The sequence below is a fragment of a genome, unplaced genomic scaffold (assembly GCF_019419815.1).
Source record: "Pyrus x bretschneideri cultivar Hongxiangsu unplaced genomic scaffold, Pyrus_bretschneideri_v1 Contig53, whole genome shotgun sequence".
In the NCBI taxonomy this organism is placed as follows: domain Eukaryota; kingdom Viridiplantae; phylum Streptophyta; class Magnoliopsida; order Rosales; family Rosaceae; genus Pyrus; species Pyrus x bretschneideri.
In genome coordinates this window covers 769866-787994 of record NW_025999791.1, presented here as the reverse complement: position 1 = coordinate 787994, position 18129 = coordinate 769866, and the positions used below count along the sequence as shown (strand labels likewise).

The following is an 18129-nucleotide window of genomic DNA, read 5'->3' as shown; positions in this document are numbered from 1 at the left end:
TCCTCAATCCTTGAGGAGCCCAATCTCTCTTTAAAAAAATTATTTTCATGTTTTTGGATGAAATTCCTATTTTATCCCTCAACTTAACAAAAATTACGAAGTTAATGTAAATGACTACTAGTGCAACAAACGACATATTCAGATATGAGAGAATCTATTAGTAGATCATTCAGAGACGAAGACTAAACTCGTGATATAGATCAAAGACCTTTGCTGATATAGATCAAAGACCTTTGCTAGAATAGGATAGTGCGTACTTTTGTTATAAGGTGAATTAATTAACCAGATGTAAAAAATAGCTTAGAGAATATCGTTTCATTCACTCGTTTGTGTAAAAAGAACTGGTTTATATTTCTGACCATGTACAGTTTAATTATTTTAAAGCTCAATCCATGCTATTACACTTTATAAGAGAAAAAAAAAATCATATGTCACGAGATAGTTAAGTTTTATCATATGCTTAATGACCATAGATTCTTGCATGGGAAATCCTAAAATCAGTCAATGTGTGTGCTTGGCTAATATGGCTGACACACCCCGATAGGAATCAAGACGTGTTGGCCGTCACGTGAAGATGACGTAGCCAAAAGTGAAAGTGATGTAAGAAAATAGTGCATAAATTAAAACCGAAATTAGAACTTAATTAAACTAATTCAGTGAGTATGCAGTAGTGGTTACAACCCATAACTACAAATATTCAAAGCATAGATAACATAAGGGTAAAGTAGTCGAACGAGAGAAGTACTTATTACACAACTAGAGATAAGTTCCTACGTTAAGATGGAGATATGTCAGAACCACCAACTGTTCCTCGTATACCACATAGATAAATCAGCTAACTAGGACTTGGAGGGGCGAAAAACAGAAGGGTGAATGGGCACAAAAATAAGGGTTTATAAAATCCATTTATCTTTCAATCATACTAACCCCTCGTTGTAAAACAAGTATAATTTCCAAAATATCATACTACATATAAGTATGAAAATCAAATGCATGCCCAATGTAAGTCCAGAAGTATGCCACAGCAGATATTCTCAACAACAGTATAGACATGATTATGTGCTGTAAGCTATACTAACATGTCAGTCGGAGTCACCTAATGTGACATGTATGACTGCACCTATCGCTCATCAGTCATATGCTAACACACGAGTCGAAGTCACCTAATGTGACCTGTACGACAAGATTAGGTGTAATAATAATTGCTCTAGTGCTACGATCACGTGAAGACTAGAGCTATGCACGGGTCACCTATGAGTCGGAGTCACCTAATGTGACTTGTACGACAGGACTAGCACCTACTTAGATCCAAGATGAGCGTGTGGTACGGGAGGTGAACATACACGTGAAGGACTATCCTTAGCCCTGGGCAGGAGTATGAACACCGGGGTGTAGTAATGATGAGCAAACTATATGTAAGCATGCCATAATGATTCAACCATTCAATTCATCACATAACATTACCTGGACTTACCTGCGCGTCCTGCGTTCACATTAGCATTTCAAACCATTCACATTAATTACATGCAGGTAATATGCATATGGATATGCCATGATGCAATATAAAACTCAACCCATGTCATAGCATTTAGAAAAATGTATAATTCATGGCATAAATGCATAAAACCATTTAAAAACATTTATGTAAACTATGAGGTATATACATAATATACTAAAACAAAATGCCCACTCATTGGTTTGTCGTAGGGTCGTAGCCCCCTAGTCTTGCTTGTCCACATACGTCCTCAGGGTAAGTCTCCCCTATATGTGAAACAACTAATAAAAATTACTTAACTAACACATATATGAAAAACTAGGAAAAACGTCTCATAACTTGCTCAAACGGAAGGTTTGAATATACCAAAATGTTCTACTCGAAGTCACGGACCTACACGTAAAAACCACTCGCCGGCCAGAGGCCAGATGTGCCCTCACCCGCCGTCCAACCCACGACCACACGTGAGGCCACGCACAGGCACGTGCACTGTAGGTGACTGACGAAACAGAGGAATATTCCATCAGAATTGATGGAATATTCCATTAAATAGTAAAGGACGTTAATGGCGTTACCTGATGTTGTTAGAATATTTCATCAACTGAATATTCTCCTTCTTCTCCGGTCGCTCTCACCGTCCACTGCCGCCGACACCGCCATCTGCCACTTGAATTTTTGTCGGAAACTGGAAAGTTTTCAAATCTTTGTAACTTTGCCATTTCTTAACCATTTTTCACAATTTTTATATGGATTTGAAGCTCGTGACAAGGGGAACAAAATCATACCTTTTGAAAGTCAAAAAATGGTCGAAGATTGGCCTAAAAATAGCTCGATAGCTTCGGCCAAAAGTCAACCTCTTGAATTCGCTTGTTTCGACGCCAACGACTCGCCAAAACTAGTCTAGGACCCTTAAGGAGTTGCATAGAAGTTTTTTTGAGTCTGGAAACTTTGTAACTCAGCTGCGATCACGTCAACACAAAAACCACCGAGTCGGAGCTTCCGAGTTGCTCTGCGTTGACCACTCAAAACTCACCCAACGCACGATCTGAGGGTACGGTTAAGTTCTTGGTGACAAAAGGAGTCCAAATACGTGGTTTTCAGGTTCAATCTATGAAGAAATGGTGGTGGTCTTCTTTGTTGCAAAGAAGAGCGAGGTACGGGTTTGAGAGAGAATGAGATGAGAGAGAGAGAGAGAGAGAGAGAGAAGTGATGGTTTCTGATTAGGCAGAGAAACGGAGAGTATGATTGGGTGCCAGAAAGAGGGAAGAAAATTGATTGGTGAAAAACATAAGGCAGGGATCAAATTTTAAAGAAGTAAAAAGATAGGCTTTTACAGATTTCCCACAATAAAAGCAAATCAGAAAATCTATCCGGAATAGTGTTTCTAACACTGATAAAATTAACGTACACTCGTAACAGCATATATAGTTTAATTACAATAGCGAGAAAATAATTTAAAACTGAAATCACGTCCACATTACTTTGATAACAAGGGCAGAAATGACAATTCACATACTCGGGGAGAAATTACAAAGAAAATTAGGGTTGGATCGTCACAATAGCAATTAATAAAAATAATTGTCGAATGCTATCAACCTTCTTATATTGACTTTCTCCTACTCATCTTATATTGTTGAACGATGATTCAAATTGTCTATTTTCTAAGGAATCCTTTAAAGACAAATTAACTAAATTCAATATCAGTTAATAATCTAATGGGTATCCAACAAATAACTTAATGAACCATATGTTTCAATTAATCACTAATACAATAACAACGTTAATTAAACTGTTAAATGATTTTTAATTCGGTTGATTCTTCTCTTGTGGTTGTTAGTTTGTGAGGTATGGGAGAGATGGCTTTGGCATTTGGCATTTGGCATTTGGCATGGATAAAGGGCCATAACTATGACGTGAACATTAGTCCCGTGAGCACCAGATTCCGCGCTGCATCTGGTTCTTGTCGTCGTATTCAGTTTTGGCTTTGGCTTTGGGTTTTGCCTCTAAAATTGCAGACGCCGCCTTTCCGAAAATAAATCTGTTGTTTGATAAATGCATGCTCTCTCTTTCTTTTTCTTTCTTGTTTTATATCTTGGTGTTTGCTTAAAATATAATATACTGATTCCAAAGCTTGATGCTCATAGTTTGGAATGCTTTCCACATTGTTGATCATAAGATTTTTCGCTTATTATAAGTGAAAATAAGTGTCATTAAACTATTGTATTAAGTGATACTTCATTTCTACTTGACTTGGTAAAATCACTCATTAACAGTTAGATGTACCATAATGACATCTAAATATTATATATGACCATTAGTAGAAGATTGTATTAAGTACATGAATCTAGTGCAATTAGTTTCTAAAAATAAACAGAGATCTCAAACTCAACCTACATGAACTCAATGACTCATGTGAATGCGAAAATGGTAATTAGTTGTGAATTCAAAACGATGATACCTAATGTAAAACTATCGATGTGCTAAAAAAAAATGATGATACCTAATTATGAGTAGACAATTTATGGTAGCTTAGCTTTGTTATAGATGACTTAGCTCGTTGTATAATAGATATATATATATATATATATATCTTGTTTCTTGTTAAATAAAGAGTTGGAATTTATTCCTCTATGACAACAGAAGCATAAGCCACTCTTAGTATGAATAACATTCTCTCCTATGAAAAGTTTCCCCATGAATATCTTTTGAGAAATGCTAAGGGGACATTTTCAAAGTGGGACTCTATGGACTCTCTGTCACTTCACAATTTAAACTTAATTCTCAAGCCAATGTTGTTAAACATTATACAAAAAACATGAGGTGACAGAATTTCTAGAGAGTCCCACTTTTCAGAAAGTTTTCTTAGCATTTCTTATACCTTGTACACAACAATGTACTACGTGATGGTGTTATGAGTTAGACCACACAATAGGCTAATCTGAACTAATTGGTATCAAACTCATCATTTATGAGTCGAATCTAAAATTTCTCACTTACAAGTGAAAATGAATACCAATAAACCGTAGTATTTTGTAGCAGTATAGTAAGTTCCATCTGACTCTTTATTTTCCTTTTAGATTATAAATTCTCAATATTCTATCTATTATGTTGTCCCTTGTGAATCCTTTTGAGTTGAGTCGAGTCGAGTCCAATACAAGAATATTATCACATCATATATACCGTATTCCGATTATTGATTAAGCAAGAATTATTGTAAAAATAAAAGGCAATTATCAATCGAGATGGATACCCTAAATGGAATATATCCAATAAGTGCTTAGAAAAGTGACTAAACACCTAGAATTGGAAACAATTACATATACCTTGGGAAGTGTTATTGGCACTCTAAAAATCTCATTCTACACTCCTCACAAGTGTATTTTTCTTTCTAAATATAGAAAGTTTGGAGTGTAGATTGAGAATTTTGAAGTGCCAATAACAATTTCCTATATCTTATTCCACCAATAATATGATGAATATGAAAATTACATTTTCAATTTAGATATAGGTATCGAATTCTTTATTTTCACTAAAAGAGTCGTCAATTTTTAGATATTTCAAATAAGGGGATCAAATTTTTATGTTTGGTAAAAGAGTCGTCTAGTACAAATCTACTTGTTATTGTTTGTGCTTCCTCTTTTGAAGAAATTTTTTGCTATAAGTAGTGCAATCAGTTTCTTAAATTAGATAGAGTTAGCAAATTCGGTCTACGTTAAATAAATGACTTATGTGGATGCTAAAACGGTAATTAGCTGTGAGTTCAATATGATAATACCTAATTAAGAGTAGACAATTTGTGGTGGCTTAGTTTTGTTATAGCTGAGATGACTAGACTCACTGTATTATAGATATCTTGTTTCTTGTTAAAATAAGAAGTTGGAATTTATTCCTCTATGACGACAGAAGCATAAACCACTCTTAGAACATCTCCAATGGGAATCTACAAAGTTGTCATTACCACCGTATGTCCCTATATATGAGGACGATAAGACTTCCAACAAGGTAGTTGTTCCTATAGTATAAGAACTCACTGGAGTACCCCAAAAAATCCTCACATATGGGGACTCTATAAGGACCCCGTAGTGGTGCCCAAGGTTGATTTTGAGTGGGCAGAAACCTCACCCACGTGGGTTGCACATCAGCTTCTTTCACTCACTAGACAGTTGCGTCACGCATGACCCCACATCACCTTATTCTTTCTTCTTTTTTTTCAACCGATGGAAAACCAACGGTTTAGACAGATTCTTGGTTTTTTGTTTTTTGTTTTTGTTTTTTTTTTCTTCCTCCTTGGACAAATTTGCACATACAAAACAAATAACACCTTAGGTCAAGGCCAAGAGCCTCACGCGCCTCATGATGAATTAGGGGGGGGCTTTGGCCGAAGAACCTCCAATGCCAAAGTTAGAATTTTGAGGGATTTAGAGAATTTAGCAAGAGAATTGGAATTGAGTTTTGGAGAGAATGAAATAATATTTATAGGGGTGTGGCCGGCCCCTTAGGAGGAGGAGGACCGGCCACTTGGTTGGTATTTTGGGTGAGGTTCATGATTTGTAGCTAATTAGGAACAATTGAATAATAAATCAATTAATTAGCTAATTAATAGAATAATTTCCTAATTGATTAGCTAATTAATATAATAAAAGATGAATGATTAGGAGTTACCTTGTGGAGAGGATTTGATGAGGATCGATGAAATAAGTTTTGAATTGTTACCTATTTTGGGCACTTTTGACTTGGTTGAGAGATGATTGCCCACTGCTAGCGCGTAAGAATCTTGGTATGCCTCAAGGGTAATTTTGTCCTTTTTACCCAAAAATCCATGTGTCGCCTTGTGATTATTTTTGGCTCCACAATATTGTTTAGTCCGTACATTTAGAGATTATACTATAAGGACCTTTTATTGGAGACAATATTCTTTTATAGACTCGAATATTCTTTTGAAGTCGTTAAATAAGCCCTCAAAGGTGGTGGTAGAGTTTGGAGATGCTCTTACTATGAATTTTACTTATTCTTTCTACTTTTGTGAAGTTTTAGTTATTCCTAGATTGTTAATTGCTAGTTTCGCTTTTCGATATGGATTCATACTTGGTACGTAAAACTTTGCGTTTGAATTCAAGTGGTTTTCTATCAAGAGTTTACGATGAAAGCCCTTAAAACTTCTCTTAAACTGCTATATAGGAAGCAGAGGCTCTGCTAAAAATCACCAAGATAATGATAGAGAGAAAGAGAGGGAGCATCTTAGAAATATATTAAGCCTACTGAATAACATTATCTGCTATGAAAACTTCCCTCTGAATATTTTTACACAAGTAATGTTAGGGAAATTAAATTTCTAAACCAAATTTTGTAAATTAAATTATGTAAATGTTGATGATTGGATTATTACTTAAGTATTGATTAACGTGTTTATTTCCTATTGGTGGTGACATATTATTTTATTTAAAAATTTGATCTCCTTAACATTATTTTTTTTGCACAACAATGCATTTAGTAATGGGTTATGAGTTAGACCGCACAATAAGACAATCTTGATTAACTGATATCGAACTCATCATCTATAAGTTGAATTTAAAATATCTCACTTACAAGTTAAAATAGATATCAATAAATTGGAATATTAATTAGTAGTATCAATAAGTTCCAACTCACTCTTTATTTTCCTTTTGGGTTAGAAATTCTCAATATAATATCTATTAAGTTGTCCCTTGTGAATCTTTTTGAGTTGGATCGTGAACAATGCAAGAATATTATCACGTCATATATATCGTATTCTGATTATTGATTAAGCAAGAATTATTGTAAAAATAAAAGGCAATTATCAATCGAGATGGATACTCTATGTAAATTGGAATACATCCAAGAGCTTAGAAAAGGGACTAACCACCCAGAATTGCAAGCAACATTACATATATCTTATTCCACCAATGATATAATAAGTATATGAAAATTACATTTTTCAACTTTTTAGGTAGTTCAGATATAGATATTCAAGAAAAGAGTCGTATGTTACACATCTACTTGTTATTCTTTGTGCTTGCTCTTTTGAAGAATTTTTTAGTCTAATTACTTATCGTTCTTTCAGATGATATCATTACATGTTATGATGTAAATGAACGATGTAACTATATTTTTATAGATTTCGAGTGTAATGACATTCATATTATTCATGTAAAATGACCTTCATATTATTTATGTAATGTTACTACATCTTATGATATGAAATAATGACATAATTATGTTTGGCCATTTTAAAACAATCAATTTTTTGGGTGGAATGGTCAAGTTATGTGACTTTGTATCGTTACATACATGTCAACACCAAGCATAGAAAAACATGATGCCCGTGATGTGTACTTGTCAGATGAACCAAATTCTTATTGAATTTGACATGAGTGAATGAAAGAGCTATATCTTATAGACCTAAGGTATGATATTAACAAATAAATGCACATCTTGTTATAAAACCATATTTGCAACACCACAGTCCCATTATAACGCAAATTACTCATTTTTGTGATGTAATTATATATTATAACGTGGATGAACAACATAATTGATACTTCATGGATCTAAGATATATATATATATATATATATATATTTATGAGACCTACGATATATTATTAATGAATAAATGCATTTCATCAGTTGATTCGTATCATCACATGATCTAACATTAGTTATTTCGTAACATCATGTGATATTCACGTTGAAAACTACTCACTTTTTGGGAGTAAAATTCCAATGTTCAAAGTAACTTTCTCGTTCTTTTCATTAAACAGATAAAATGGATTTAAAAAAAAAAAAATTAAACATTAAGATAAGTAGAAGAAGCTAGATCATATGCTGTGAAGGACCACTTCATGAAAACCTTGTTGGATGGAATCAAGATCTTCGATTTACTAAACTATGCTTATATAAAGTTGAATTACGCCATCAAACTTTTTTGTGAGTTTATTTGTGGTCCCCCTCTCCATTGTCTCTCGTGTTACCTGTGATATTTAATCATAATAAAAGTAAAGAAAGTGAACCAAGAAAAAATAAAAAAAGTCAATTAAAAAATTAATAAATGATAGTGACAGATGCAAGACGACGCCTTGAGGGGGCCACAGGGTAAATGCACTTTTGTGTGGAGGGCAACAAGGCCACGTGACGCAGCATTTTCTTCAAGAAGTCTGCCCTATTCTTTTTCAACTTTTTAGCACACAACAAAAAACATCATAAATTTTTCGAAGTAGGATTCCCCTTTTATTCTCGCCCTTTTATCTCCTCGGTCTCACATTTTATTTTTTATCTTACTATTTTTATGAAAAAAATAATATAAGATGTTAAAGTGATGTAATCGTAAATATTTAATTAAGAAAAAAAATGATATAGATTAAAAAGAGAGAGAATACTCCTTTATATTTTTCTATACTTGAAAAACAAATTGGCACATCATGTGTTATAATTTAAATTTATGGTTTATTTACAAGAATAAGAATTCAAATTATTTTGATTCTTGATTCCATTCTTTACAAAAATATGAGTAAGAAAATCATTTTACTTCTTAAATTTCCCTCGTGTGTTAGTTATGTGTCTATAAAAAAGTAGAAAAGCATAAGTTTTTCTTCGAAATGTAATCAAATATTTGAAAATCAAGAATTAGATGTCATTTAATATTACAGTCTAGTAGTATTCTTCTTCACTTGTAAGTGAGAGGTCTTAGGTTCTATTCTCTCTAAACGAGAATTTGAATTATATTATTGCTAACCTATTGTGAGACTTAGCCTACTTCTCAGCCTTTTAGTATAGATAATATCGTTTGTTTAAAAAAAAAAACAATCAGATCGCCTAAATGGAACTAATTGATCCGATTTTCTTTCCTAACTTTTATTATTTTTAAGTTTTCCATTTTTTTTTTTTTTTGGTTAAATAAATAAGGCAGAAGTGGAGAAGTGAGATATTTTTCAGTATCCTTCTTTTTATATTATAAGATATTTTGTACCAATCTGTGTCCAGAAGTAAGCTGAACGATCCACCCCACCTTACAAGAAAAAGCCAATATCTTATTAAAAAGGGCTTTTAATTTAAGCAGAGTTTGCATATGTGGTGGTTAGAAAATCACTTATTCAGTTTCTGCTTCTGGGAGGAGAGAATGGGATGGTGGGGAGTCCCAAAAGAGGCATGAACTATAGAAATTAAAATGGCTTAAAAGTTAAAACCCATTTGATTCAGTGATTCCCATGTCTTGTTCAGGAATGAGGATATATATATATATATATATATATATATATATATATATGTATAAAGCCATTTCTGTTTAGGGAATCCATTAGATTTGGTGACATCCTCTATCTAGATTTTGTGTTTATATTATCTCCGCTTTTGCCAAACTTTAGCCATCATTGCCCTAACAAACAATATTTTTGACACTAAGAGGTGGGGAAGTGGACTAAACTTCATACTGGGGCTAGCCATATATGTGGTTTAAATTTGCTTTTGGCAAGAATCAAACTTAAGATCTCTTACTTACAAGTGAAAATGAATACCACTAAATCATAATACTGAGTGACAACACATGTTAAGTATATAAATTATTAAACATTGTATGTGACTAGCTGGTTTAGCAACAATCGTTTTTAATTTGGTTTAAGTAGCTCTCAAGTTCAACGCATTGAAAGTTTGGTATTCAGTTGTGAAACACCATGACTTCTTGTAGCTGAGTTAATGCCTCGTTGGAGAAGAGAAATATTTTTCATACATTCTTTCTGCACACATTCTTATAAAGAAAAGAAAAATGTGTGTGTATAAATTATGAACTCGTTTGAAAGTGCTTTTAAAATGGTTAAAAGTTCTTCTGGTGAAAATGTATTTTGAAATCCTTAGTACAAATGCAAGTAAATCCTAGAAAATCACTTAAAGTAAATGTTTTTAGAACCCAAAAATATTTTTTCTAAAAACGCTTCTGTTCATTTTAAAAGCACTTCCACACGAACCTTATGTTTATTATGAGAATATCTTTGTAAATGTTCTAGCGCCTGTCAAAAAACACACATAATGCATTGCCCTCCCTACCCACGTCAACAGACTTACATTACAAACTTTTTGTTATGACAAAAAAAGCCTTTTGGGCTTTGTATGATGCAGCCTCTAATTTTGGATAAGGCCATCAAGCCCGTTATTTGCTTATGATTTATGAACAATTTTTCAATTAATTTTATTTATTTTCGATATGTTGTAAATATATTTATTTTTTGTCAAATTATATTGTGAATTTATTAATTTAGCTACATTTTACACCTTTCAAGTTTACGTAATTTTTAAAATAGACCATAAAGTTCTATTTTTTTTTTTTCATTTAGCACCATAATGTTTTAAAATTGTATCAATATATGTCTTTGCTTGGATTGATCATTCATTAACTTGATGATGCTATGAGCGTGAGATGCATATGCAAGCTAATGTGTAAGCCACATTAGCACCATATTGACAAAAAACTTCACCGACTTAATGAATGATTAGATGTTTAAAGAGGCAAAAAGTATGAATTGATACAATTTTAAAAAAAAAGTGCAATTCGAACTCATGTGATGGCATTTCATGAGCTTATTATGAACCTTAGTTATTTACAAGTATAAACAACAGTTATGTTATGTGCTACATCAGTTGGTATAAAAAGTTTACGACGATAGTTGGTGCCCTTTAATAGTCCACTCCATAAAATAAAATAAATGTCCTTTACCCTAAACCACATTAGCAATTAGCAAACATAACGAAGAACACAGGTGCTAATCAACATTAACCATTCGAAATTTCAACCTGAGCAAAAGCAGGGATTGAGAACAGGGCAAAAACAAGTCCTAAAGAAGAGAAACAAAGGGCGAAAATACTCTTCTCGTCCCGTTCCACCAGAATGCCGGCAACCTAAGAACATGTCGGTCCCTGTTGAATTCATCATCTTCACACAAGCAATAATTCAACTACACAACACATATGATACATCCAACCCATTAAGCTAATGGATTTCCTAACAGTGATCGACTTGACAAAAACACTGAAACGCCCATCTGAGACCATTTTCAGCACCATAACAAAATCCCGGATGAGCAGTGTCAGCTTTACATTCTGTTTTCTCTCTTAACATTGTAATTTGAGGCGATCAAGACTCTCGGAGACAGTTTTCATCCTAGGACGCAGTTCGGGGTCGAGCTCAGTGCAATTTAGGGCAATGTGAAACGCTTCAACAACTTGCTTCTTTGCATAAACTTCTTGCAGAAGTGCAGGGTCTATGATCTCAGACAAGGGGCGCTCATCTCTGAATGTCTTCCTGACTAGGTTCTCAAGTCCCTTGCCACCATTTTCGATCCCCTCATCTGGCAACCTACCAGTCAGGATCTCCAAGAGCACAATTCCAAAGGAGTACACATCACATTTCTGAGTGAACTTGCTCCTAGAAATTCGAGCCTCGGGTGCCAAGTAAATGGTTGAAGAAGTTGGAACAACCAAACCAGAGGCCGCAATGGATTCGTTTGAGTTCTGTCTTCTGGATGCTGAAGTGGTGAACTTTGAGGTACCCAACATAAGACGTGCCAATCCGAACCCGGATATGTAAGGTTGGAGATCATTGTTGAGAAGGATCTTTGTCGATTTAATGTTTCCATGAACATACTTTCGAGTGCTGTGTTCGTGTATGTACATCAAACCCCTTGCAGTCCCCTGAGCAATTTTTAACCTTGCCGTCCATGGCAAAGGCGGCAAAGAGTTGGATGGTCCCCCTGCAATAAATTACATGACCACACAAGTTTGAGCATATTTGAACATTTTATGTCGCTATATTGCATGAGAAAAACATATGTTAAAATATTTGGAGGTAAAATCTTCATCAACTGAATGTTTCCTTGTGCAATAAACACACAGAGAACTAACTTCCGCACACCCGTGTTCATTTTTGTCCCTCAACTCTCATTTGATTTACTTAGTCCCACAGCCAAAAAAATAACAGGGGTGTGAAAATGGCATACGAAAATCACTTTCCAAAGGACACAAAACAAATACCGTATATATGTGTAGACTGTTTCAAATTATAAAAATGTTGCTCCAGAATTGCAGTGGCCCAAATTACTTGAAATTGCATATTAAAAACTCTGAAAACTTGTCAGTCTTGCTGAAGGAGTCTTAATTAAATAACTTTAATAATAGGACCACAAGTGTATGATTTGAAGCGTGAATAAATGTCTAGCTAACATGCATTTCTGAGGAGATTAACCTATTTCTGAACCAGTTGAGACAAAACACACTGCAATATTTTCAGTGCACAAGCAGTAACACAAGAAAATATTCTAAAGTATTGCACGTCACGGGAAAAATTTCGGGTGCAACCGGGTGCCTATCTCTTTCATCACATGACACGTAAAGAAAAACAGTTATGTATGCATATGAGGATAAGGACGACGAAAAATGATGTCAAACTCAAATGCACTTCAAAATATTGATTGTATATGGCATCTGTAAGGTTTTAACTATCAATAAATGTTGGGACTCTTCGTATCATTGTCTGAAATGTTTTACTTTTTAACTCTGAAAAGATAGCTAGTCTGCCAACAACAGGATGAGGACTTGTTTGGCACGGATATACCGGCATGGTGATATCTCATGTCGCTGATGCAAGGATGTCGAGAAAAAATCTCCTTGTGTCCTAGTATTATTGATAAGAGGACATCGTCGGGACAATATAATCGTGTCATGCAACTTGCATTTCCCGTATAGTAGCATTACTGAAAGCTTAGTATAGAACACAAACAAATTTTCTTTTAACAAATAGTAGTAACTTCCAATGGGCTTGTAACTCAAGTAATTAATATTTACTACACCAGAGGTCATGATCACCTCAACCCGTATTATATTATGTAGATCCCGCTTTACCAAAGATTATATTCAAATAAAAAAATACCAAAGATTTGAAAATAAAATTTAAAAAAAAAAAAAAACAAAAACAAAGGGAAGGGTGAATTTACCATGAAGTGCATTGTACAGGCTGCCATTGCGAATGAAATCAGTAACCAGCAGTTTCTCGTCATTCGCGTAGTAGTATGCTCTCAGGCGCAATATATTGGGGTGCACCACCTTCCCTATCGCCTCCACCTCAGCCTCAAACTCCTTCAACCGCCACGTTGCATCACCCTCGCTCAGCCTCCTCACGGCCACAACCGACGGCGCTGCACCAGGTCCCTTCCCGCCACTCCCGGCGACCACCCTGTACGTAATCCCACTCCTACTCTTCCCCACCACGTACGCCGATGCCCTCAGCAAATCCTCCAATTCCAACCCGAATCCCTCGTCCACCACCACGAATTTGCCATTTTGCCCTTCCCCCTCTTCCACCACCACCTCAGCTACTTCCTTTACCACTTTCTCCTTTCCCGTTTTGCCCTCCTTGGCCCTGCTTCTTATCCGAAACAGCCACACCGATATCGAGACGGCCCCGATCACCACCGAAACGCCCGAAATTATCGGAACCGTCACCGAACCGCCGCTCCGATTTTCCCTCTCTTCCACCCCGCGGACTAGACTCGGATCCGGGTCGATGGGTTTAACATCCTGACCTCCGCTTTTCGAGGAATTAGGGTTTTGAGCTTCCGGGCACGGAATATCCAACGGAAACCCGCAGAGGCTAGGGTTTCCAGAAAACGCGGTGGGGCCCTGGTTCGCCAGCGAGCCCACCTGAGGCACTTTTCCGGTGAGATTGTTGTGCTGGAGGTCCAGGCTCACGAGCACCGGAATCCTTCCGTACGATGCCGGAACTTCGCCGGAGAAATTGTTGTAAGAGAGGTTCAGGGTGCCGGCGAGGGAGGGAAGCTCGGCGAGAGACTCGGGGAGTGAGCCGTTGAGGAAATTGGAGGACAAGTCGAGGTGCTTCAGGGCCTTCAGGGCTCCAATTTGCGCCGGGACTGGGCCCACGAGGGAGTTGTGGGAGAGGTCCAGAGTAATGAGGGCGGCGGCGTTGAAGAGGTGGGCAGGGATGGGCTTGGAGAAGTTGTTGTTGGAGAGGCTGAGTCGCTTGAGCGAGTCGAGGTGGCCGAGCTCGGAGGGAATGTAGCCGGTGAGGCGTTTGTTGGCGAGGAGGAGGTCGGTGACTCGGTTGCGGGTGCAGACGACGCCGTGCCAGTGGCAGGGAGTGGGATCGGATTCCGACCAGGAGTCGAGGATCCCGGTGGGGTCGGTTTCGATTGCGGATTTGAGTGCGAGGAGGGAGAGCCCATCTGGGTTGAGACAGAGGACCACGTCAGGAACCAGAAATAGAGCAATATGCAGCAAAAGAAGCATCATTTTGTTTCTCTCAATTTTTGGGAAATTGGCAATGCCACTCTACATATTTATCATTCTCTCTCCGTGGAGTTGCAGAGAGACTGGAAGAAGAAGAAGAAGAAGAAGAAGAAGAAGAAGAAGAAGAAGAAGAAAAGAAGAAGGGGTTTTAGAGCTTGAGTTTGAATTTGTGGAGAATTGTGTAATTCGAGGGGAGGTTTGAATTTTTCTGACCAGTGTTGTTGTACTACTCAGCACAGCAGCACCTGCAAATCCCCATAATGTCTAACATTTTTTATTTAATTTAATTTTTTTTTTCTTTTATCTATACTCACTTTCTGATTTAATTAATTAAACAAATATCGATCAATAGCAGGTAAATTAAATAATGTATTACAATGATAAATAAATGGATTAATAAATACTTAAGTAATAATTCAATTATTAACTTTTATATTATTTCGTTTACAAATTTAATGCACAAAGATCATGTGACATTTTAATTGGTATAAATAAAAAAAATTAAGTATAAAGAGTACTGACTAGTGACTAACTAAGTATTATTACATTTAAAATATTTGGTGGTTAATCTTTCGAAAAATTAAGAACAAATTAAAACGTGATTAAAGTTTGCCAGTTTCAAACAAAACAAGCAATAGGTGAGGGAGGAATGAGAAGATTTGTGAATTTTGGGATTGGATATACAACTATTCCCCTTGTTATTATTAGCTTATTTGTTTTTAAGACAATGGGATTATGTTATATCATATTCCCACTTGCAATTGTCATTACCGTTGTGCCCAAATTCAAATCCAAGGTTATAAAGGTCAAAGTGATATTGAGAATTTTATGTCTTTGATTAAGTTTAACATCATCACTACTTTCGCACAACTTGATCTAAAAACTAGAAATTACTGAATAATAAGTTCGATACCAAATATTATGTTGCTCAATTAGGCGTCTTAGCTAGGGCCCCCCAATTTATTATTTCGCCCAAATCATTACCATGAAATATTTGTAAGCTTATACCAAATATTATGTTGCTCAATTTAGGCCCCCCCCCCCCCCAAAAAAAAAACACAATCATTACCATGAAATATTTGTAAAAATATAGAGATATTATATTCACATATCCCAAATTACTTATTCAACATCTTTTTAATTTTTTAATATTTTCTACACACCATTAGCACTTGATAAAAAAAATTAAAAAATTAAAAAAGTGTAACAAAAATAATTTAAAATGTGTGAATATAATTTCTCTAAATATAAAAGCTAAGTGTGAAACCGAGGATTTGTTTATTAATTAAATCTCAACCACATCAACTTTAAAATGAACAATTTTGTGAGTTAGTTTTGTAATTTTGTAAGGGAAAAAGAAAGCTTTGTGTTTCCAAAAAAAAATAAAATAAAATAAAAAGGCTGAGTTGACCATGAGGGGAAAGAAAAGGTTTAGCCAAAAGAGGGTGTGTGTGGGGACTGGTTTGTAATTTAGGAATCCAGATCCTTTCCTATCCTTTTTGTGAGGATCTCGATGATCTGTGAATTGTATCCGTTCATCATATATCGTGAGATCAGAAATTATGCTATATATTTTTATTTAAAATTATACACAAATAGTACCTGATAAAAACTGATCGCACGATATACGATGAACGGAAACAATTTATAAAGCTTCAGAATCCATACCAAAGGAATTCCCGAGAGGATCCTGTTGAGTAATTTAGTGATGGTGTCAGAAAATCATTTGACAATGACACTGTTTTGTATTTTTACATATAGGCATGCTTGTGACTGACCCTTCACCATCCACTTTCCACTTTCCACTAACCAAGCAAGCAGGGGTATTTATGTCAATTCATTCTGAAATTTTGACATTCAAAATGGATAGTTGGGACTTGATTATTCTATTCCGCCCAATAGAATCCAAGTAAAAGCTCGCTCTGTCTCCCGTGTATACTGTTTTCTCATGTGCACTCAAACTTTGGGTGGCTGGACAAAACTTGTTTGGCTCATGGCTCGTCTCAATTCAAACTTTCAACAAATCCATCATTTTAGTAGGTGGTTAGATTTATATGCTTTAATCCTCTAGATTTATATGCTTTAATCCACTCTTCTAAAAAATTTCGTCCAACGTTGCTAAAGTGCTAGTGGCTGATAACTGTTCTGATTAATTCATAAGCGTATGAAAATTAAGAAAAAACATCTAGACTTGCTTAGGTACTCTCTTAAACCGTCTAGACTCCCGCCTTGATGCAAGGCCCCAACCCATTGTCCGACTAGCGCTTAACGTCTTTTAGAACTTTGTTTTAATCTCAACACGTTGCAAACTTATCCATTTATTATAACACATAAGGATATGATTTATTATTTATACTCCATAATTGATATGTTTACTAATCAGATTTCACTTGTCCATTTCAAATCAGACAATTGTAGAATTTATTTCAAGACAGAAAAGATTAAAACCTTATGCAGAATTTTCTTGATTGTGTTTTTTTACTTTTTAATATTAAGAAATGATAAACAAAGTTAAGCTTAGTTTCGAGTTAATGACATGTTTATTTACTTTGAATGAGTGATATGATCTAGTAATATTCTTTTACAATTGTAAATAAAAGTTTTAAGTTCGAATATAGTGAATAGCAAACTCGACACCAACTTATTATTCACACTGCTTATTGTAAACTTATCGATGTATTATATGGGCCCTTAGTAAAATTTCAGCGTGTTTCTTATAAAAAAGCTTAAAGAGACACACCTAGAAGCAAACACAAAGATATGAGAAGGATGCGTTGGGCCATAACCCCACCCGACAAGTGAGAAAATCAAAAGTTCAGTTTTATATGTTACCCGAGCCCATCCAATCCCCAAAATCCCAAACCAACCCAATCTTGTTGTTCGGCTTTGCCCAATTAATTGTATTGGCTCTCACATAAGCTTTTGAACACCTACAAAAAAAAAATCAAAAGATAGCTTCCTGACTCCAAAGGATTAATGCTCGGTGTTCATTCCTGTTCGACATGGTTGTCGTTGATTGGATTAACTCGAGTTAACCTCCACATCTGACATGTCATACTAGTCTGTTCGGAATATTACTTTCGTTAATAAATGCATGGAGTAGATAGGCCTTGAAGTGCATAGCATATAATCTTCGGAGTTTCAACGAAAACCCCACGATACTGTTCACTTTAACGAAAAACCACATTTTTACACTAAAAAGTCAATCATGGTATTATTCACTTTACCCTTTATTTTGTCCTTATTGTTAAAACTCAAAATTTTCAAGCCATTTTCATTATTTTTCCTTATAATCTTCCCCGGTAACCAGAACTCGAGAGGGGATGCAAA

At 35.4% G+C, this 18129-nt stretch overlaps 1 protein-coding gene across 1 annotated transcript; it reads right to left on the bottom strand.

Annotated features, from left to right (window-relative positions):
* Positions 1-11246: 11246 nt before the first annotated feature.
* On the bottom strand, positions 11247-15068 carry LOC103939828 (receptor protein kinase-like protein ZAR1). Its single transcript, XM_048570609.1, has 3 exons — positions 14943-15068; positions 13491-14910; positions 11247-12251 (listed from the first exon to the last, which is right to left on the bottom strand). Exons 2-3 carry the CDS (start codon positions 14800-14802, stop codon positions 11614-11616), a joined length of 1950 nt encoding a protein of 649 aa, XP_048426566.1. The 5' UTR covers positions 14803-14910; positions 14943-15068; the 3' UTR covers positions 11247-11613.
* Between the last annotated feature and the right edge of the window lie 3061 nt (positions 15069-18129).

Excerpts from the sequence above, each read along its gene's own strand:
- LOC103939828 (XM_048570609.1), bottom strand. The coding sequence starts at position 14,802 with ATGATGCTTCTTTTGCTGCATATTGCTCTATTTCTGGTTCCTGACGTG. Across the intron at positions 12,252-13,490 it reads CCTGTACAATGCACTTCATG|GGGGACCATCCAACTCTTTG; the intron begins GTAAATTCACCC and ends AATTTATTGCAG.